At 35.2% G+C, this 6,621-nt stretch overlaps 1 protein-coding gene across 8 annotated transcripts in view; it reads left to right on the top strand.

The window, feature by feature from the left end:
• The first annotated feature begins 1,026 nt into the window (after positions 1-1,026).
• exoc6 (exocyst complex component 6) overlaps positions 1,027-6,621 on the top strand; it is a 77,118-nt gene continuing 71,523 nt past the window's right edge. For 3 of the 8 annotated variants that reach the window (XM_061908716.1, XM_061908714.1, XM_061908712.1), the window contains exon 1: positions 1,028-1,259. In XM_061908716.1, the coding sequence (XP_061764700.1) occupies positions 1,120-1,259 (140 nt within the window). In that variant the 5' untranslated portion in view covers positions 1,028-1,119. Of the gene's footprint in view, positions 1,260-5,823; positions 6,154-6,621 lie in introns of those variants that run through there. The other 5 variants (XM_061908713.1, XM_061908718.1, XM_061908720.1 and 2 more) reach the window with 3 other exon arrangements.

Genomic DNA, 6,621 nt, shown 5'->3' with positions numbered 1-6,621 from the left:
GTCAGACAAAGCAATGGCAACCATTACGTAACATTCTAACGTCCGGCTTGTTGTCATAAGTCTGTAGTCAATTGTTTGTATTCCTACCCCAAGTTAAAGAAGTGATACATAATACTAATTTATGTGCAAAAGAAATTCACATTCATTAAGACTCCAATGGACATTTTGTGGCCGGTGGTATAAGTTACTGTCACAATTTGTGTAGTTAGACTGTTAAAATACAGCATTTATCCAATGTTAGTTTTGGCAGTAAAGGATTTTTATGTTCAGTTCAGGATTGTGATTTGTGGGCCCCCTATTGAGGGCCACAGGCAATGACCTCCGTGCAGGCCGCATGGGTTAATCATACAAATGTGGGTGTGTTCGATTTACTTTAATAATTTACATTCAGGAAACATATCATGGTTGCATTCGCACAATTCAACCTGTACAAAAGAAGTAGGAAGAAGCAGAACTAATCCTACTATACTTTTACTATATTTATTACTGATAATTCAATCACTCTGCATCTTTTATATGTGACACTTACACTATCTGTGTAAAAAAAAAAAAAAATGACAAAATATAAATGCTGATAAGCAAATAGGAGTAAACAAAATGGCATTGTATGGATTATACAGTGTTGAGGAAAGCATAGGAATACACATTTTAAAATAGGGATGGAAAAACATGAATAATAAGCAGATAAAGAAAGCAGTAACAAAAAGAGGCCATTGTAAACAAGAGTATGTTGTTCATTTTTTTACAAATATGGCAGAATATTTATATTTTCACTGTGTAATTCCATTGTGCATAGAGTTCAAACTTGCATGTTTTTGATTTGTGGAAAGAAGTCCACACATGTGAAGTACCCAATTCCAGAATAAAACATTCCTGACGTTATAAAGGAATACTAAATGGTGACTGCGTGTGAAAGTGTGGCTGAAAACATAGAGTATTGCAGTTTTGTCGGACTCAAAGTTCAAGTGAATCACAAGGTCTCTTTTTCCTGTTGCTGCATTTTCTGCTGACTGTAGCAGGTGACACACACTCAGAAAGCACACACACTTTGTGTTGCTGTCTAGGTTAAATGTATGCTGATTTTTTAGTCCCACACACTAAAAGAGCTTAAATCAAGACATGGCCAGTAAGAGGGTCCATGCTGCTTTGCCTGACCCCCCTTGTCAAAGACAAGATGACAATGAAGCGGAGGAGAAGGTCTTTGGGAATATTTTTGCAGAACTAGAATCTGTGACTCTTCCTCTAGGGACCACCTTAAGGTATGGAAATGCAATAGGAGCACACAATTTGCAATTGTACGTTTTACTCAAAACTGAAAGTAAAATGTGAACTATTTTCTATTTTAAAAAAAAATGCAAATAACAAAAAATGTAATCCAATTAAAATTGGTTTATTTGTATTTGTATAGTAGAATATGAAGCAATAAATTATATATAAACTATGTATAGAATAATAATACATAATTAGATTAATATGTGATTGTGCTAAATGACTCATTTAATACATACCGTAGCCAACTGATATCCATCCATCTTCAACCACTTATCCGGAATCGGGTCGCAGGGACAAAAGCTACGGCAGAGACCCCAACTGTCGTATGTACTACACACAAAAAAGTATGCCATTTTTAGAACCAACACACAAAAAATAAACAAGCAAGTATGTATGTAGTACTCTGCTAATTCAAGGTCATTGTTTAGAGCATGGGTGTCCAAACTTTTTCCACCATCTACAATCAAAGCATGCGGACACCACTTTGATACTTTTCATTTTCAAAACCAATACAAAATATAGATTTTTTTTTTTAACCTTCACGACTCCCCTAAAGTTTGGTTCTGGGGACCCGCAAGGGTCTATGTCAATCAAATGTTAAAAGTCATACATTATATTATTATATATATATTTTTTGGGGGGGGAAATTAAACTCCTAAATCTCTAGTTAAACTTCAGGGTCCATATGTCAAAATAAAGTTAATATTATTATTGTTATTATTTGTAGTAGTATTACGTTTTATGCTCTTTTTGTCAAAACACAGTATAATATTTTCTCCCAAATAATTTTCGAAGTAGAATATTTGATGTGAGGTAATTGAAATCTTAAATAATGAATATATAATATTAATTCATTATTATTTTTTGAGCAATGATAGTTTAAAAACCATCCAGCAGAAATTCTTAAGGATCCAAAAGTGCACCGCCCCGAAAAGGGTTTATATAAATGATAAATGGGTTGTACTTGTATAGCGCTTTTCTACCTTCAAGGTACTCAAAGCGCTTTGACAATACTTCCACATTTACCCATTCACACACACATTCACACACTGATGGAGGGAGCTGCCATGCAAGGCGCCAACCAGCACCCATCAGGAGCAAGGGTGAAGTGTCTTGCTCAGGACACAACGGACGTGACGAGGTTGGTTCTGGGTGGGATTTGAACCAGTGACCCTCGGGTTGCGCACGTCCACTCTCACACTGCGCCACGCCGTCCCTAATATATAGAATTAATATATGTATATATATATATATATATATATTTATCCATCCATCCATTTTCTACCGCTTATTCCCTTTGGGGTCGCTGGTGCCTATCTCAGCTACAATCAGGTGGAAGGCGGCGTACACCCTGGACAAGTCACCACCTCATCGCAGGGCCTATATTTATTTTATCTTTAACGGTTATGTTTCTAAAACAACTTTGGATCTATCTATTGATCAAAAGTTTTTTATTTTTTCATGTGTTTGTATTTTTGCCATTTTTTCTCAAAGAAAACTTTGTTTTTGTATGGAAAACAGAAAATATGCAATTATTTTCCAAAAACATATTTCAATGTGGAATTTTTGATGTGAAGTAATTGAAGCCTTGAATAAGTCAGTACCTCATTACAACATTGAATTTGATTTTTTATGATTTTTTTTTAGCAATGACAGTGTTAAAAAGAACAGCCTGCCTGGCAGCGTTGTGTTATTAGATTCAGAAATGTCAACTTTTTCTTGTTATATTTAATGGTAAATGGGTTCTACCGTATTTCCTTGAATTGCCGCAGGGCATATAGTATGCGCCTGCCTTGAATTACTGCCGGGTCAAACTCGCTTCCCAAAATAATTAGCGCATGCTTAGTATTATCACCTGGTAAAACTTGTGACGTCACGAGTGACACTTCCTCTGTCATCATTTTCAAAATGGAGGAGGCAGATTTCAATACCGGTAATTCGAAATCGCATAAAGGGAAGAAGATTAAGAACTATTCAGTAGGATTTAAAGTTCAAGCTTACATCACACTCAAATTTTTACTGCATGCCTTTGGTAAGCGCAGGAGTGAGAAGAGGTTTTAAATTAATTAGCGCCCCGATGGCAATTCAAGGAAATACGGTACTTGTATAGCTCTTTTCTACCTTCAAGGTAGTCAAAGCGCTTTGACACTACTTCCACATTCACCCATTCACACACACTGATGGAGGGAGCTGCCATGCAAGGCACTAACCAGCACCCATCAGGAGCAAGGGTGAAGTGTCTTGCTCAAGGACACAACGGACATGACGAGGTTGGTACTAGGTGGGGATTGAACCAGGGGACCTCGGGTTACACACGGCCACTCTCCCAACTGTGCCATATTTCACCTTTTTTTTTTTTATTACACATTTTTTTTTCTTTTGGAATATCCTTTTGAGAATGTGTGACTTTAAAAAAAATAGCTACAGGCCATACTTTGGACAACTTTGGTTTACAGCAGTGGTTCTCAACCTTTTTTTAGTGATGTAACCCCTGTGAACATTTTTTCAATTCAATTACACCCTAATCAGAGCAAAGCATTCTTGGTTGACAAAAAGAGATAAAGAAGTAAAATACAGCAGTCTGTCATCAGTTTCTGATTTATCAAATTGTATAACAGTGCTAAATATTGCTCTTTTGTAGTGGACTTTCTTTAACTATTTGGAAAAAAAGATATACAAATAAATAAAAACTATTTGAAAAATAAACAAGTGATTCAATTATAAATAAAGATTTCTACACAAAGAAGTAATCATCAACTTAAAGTGCCCACTTTGGAGATTGTAATAGAGATCCATCTGAATTCATGAACTTAATTCTAAACATTTCTTCACAAAAAAAAAAAATCTTTAAATCAATATTTAGGGAACATGTCCACAAAAAAATCTAGCTGTCAACACTGAATGTTGCATTGTTGCATTTAATTCATATTTTGTTGAAGTATTATTCAATAAATATATTTATAAAGGATTTTTGAATTGTTGCTTTTTTTTAGAATATTTAAAAAAAATCTCACGTACCCCTTGGCATACCTTCAAGTACCCCAAGGGGTACGCGTACCCCCATTTGAGAACCACTGGTTTACAGCGTATAACAGGGGTCACCAACCTTTTTGAAACCAAGAGGTACTTCTTGGGTACTGTTTAATGCGAAGGGCTACCAGTTTGATACACACTTAAATAAATTGCCAGAAATAGCCAATTTGCTCAATTTACCTTTAATAAATTAATCTATATACATAAAAAAAGGGTATTTCTGTCTGTCATTCCGTTGTACATTTTTTTTCCTTTTACGGAAGGTTTTTTGTAGAGAATAAATGATGAAAAAGCACTTAATTGAGCGGTTTAAAAGAGGAGAAAACACGAAAAAAAAATGACACTTAAATTTTGAAACATAGTTTATCTTCAATTTCGACTTTTTAAAATTCAAAATTCAACCGAAAAAAATAAAGAGAAAAACTAGCTAATTCGAATCTTTTTGAAAAAATTTAAAAAATAATTTATGGAACATCATTAGTAATTTTTCCTGATCAAGATTAATTTTATAATTTTGATGACATGTTTTAAATAGGTTAAAATCCAATCTGCACTTTGTTAGAATATATAACAAATTGGACCAAACTATATTTCTAACAAAGACAAATCATTATTTCTTCTAGATTTTCCGGAACAAAATTTTTAAAATAAATTCAAAAGACTTGGAAATAAGATTTAAATTTGATTCTACAGACTTTCTAGATTTGCCAGAATAATTATTTTGAATTTTAATCATAATAACTTTGAAGAAATATTTCACAAATATTCTTTGTCGAAAAACAGAAGCTAAAATGAAGAATTAAAATAAAATGTATTTATTAGTATTTACAATAAAATAAGATAAAAATACTTGGACATTGATTTAAATTGTCAGGAAAGAGGAAGGAATTTAAAAGGTAAAAAGGTATATGTGTTTAAACATCCTAAAAATAATTTTTAAGGTTGTATTTTTTCTCTAAAATTGTTTTTCTGAAAGTTATAACAAGCAAAGTAAAAACATAAATGAATTTATTTAAACAAGTGAAGACCAAGTCTTTAAAATATTTTCTTGGATTTTCAAATTCTATTTGAGTTTTGTCTCTCTTAGAATTAAAAATGTTGAACAAAGCGAGACCAGCTTGCTAGTAAACAAATAACATTGAAAAAATAGAGGCAGCTCACTGATAAGTGCTGCTATATGAGCTATTTTTAGAACAGGCCAGTGGGCGACTCATCTGGTCCTTACGGGCGACCTGGTGCCCGCGGGCACCGCGTTGTTGACACCTGGCGTATAAATAACACGGAGCAATACCTTTAATAACCTACAAAAAAAATATTTTTTGCAAACATGGTTGTGATTACAAACCAACTTAAAAATGATTATTCTAATAGAGGGGAACATTCGAAAGGAAAAATAAATGCAAAAATGACCAAATAAAAGTTATTTAAAAAAATGTTATGATGAGACGCAGCTGGCATACACATTGCACACGTCACTGACAAGACCTTATAAAGACTTCCGCACAGAATACACTCTCCTCGATTCCTAGATCCTAGTTTTGGGATCCTTGACAACATGGAGGCGTAGAAACGAGCCCTCGACATATGTATGAATAAGTAACGAGGAAGGTCGCAAAATACAGACGTGGGGTTCAACCACAAAAAAGCTCGGTCCCTAAATGAATGCTTATTCGTGGCTACTTTGCGCCACCTACAGGCAAAGCCCTACACTTCCTTGTAAAGCTACAAGCACAATACACACAAAACAATCATGGCGGAAAATGCAACCATGGAGTCTATAACGGAGCACGAGCGGATTTTACAGGAAATTGAGAGCACCGACACGGCTTGCGTCGGCCCCACGCTTCGGTAAGAACACATCACCTCACAGGAAGCCAATGTAGTTCGCAGTGCTGAGTGCGTCATGGGAGGTTTCATTCACTGGATATTTTGTCCGTGAGCTAGTTTCCCGTTAGCTGCCCTAGCAACCTGCCAGCTAGTATTAGCAGGTTTAGCCCGACCTCTGCACGGTGTTGGAAATAAGCATCGTTGGCGTGTTAGTTAGCAGGGTTACATTGAACAATCGTTGACTTAATAGGTGCTTATCTGAACAAAGTGGACACATGCGTACATTTGCTGAATCGGTGCATAGTTGACCGGTGAACCGTCAATATGTACACATTTACATTTGTGGGTGTGGTGTTTACACCTTGTCATTCTGTTCTCAGCTAACGGTGCTAACAATAATCAGCACCTTGGTAATGTGGTCGTTTGTCTTCTTACCAAGCAACAGTGTTAAATGTTAAAGTACCAATGATTGTCAAACACACACTAGGT

This window comes from Nerophis ophidion, linkage group LG08 (assembly GCF_033978795.1).
Source record: "Nerophis ophidion isolate RoL-2023_Sa linkage group LG08, RoL_Noph_v1.0, whole genome shotgun sequence".
Lineage (NCBI taxonomy): Eukaryota > Metazoa > Chordata > Actinopteri > Syngnathiformes > Syngnathidae > Nerophis > Nerophis ophidion.
This window is presented reverse-complemented; position numbering and strand designations above follow the sequence as displayed.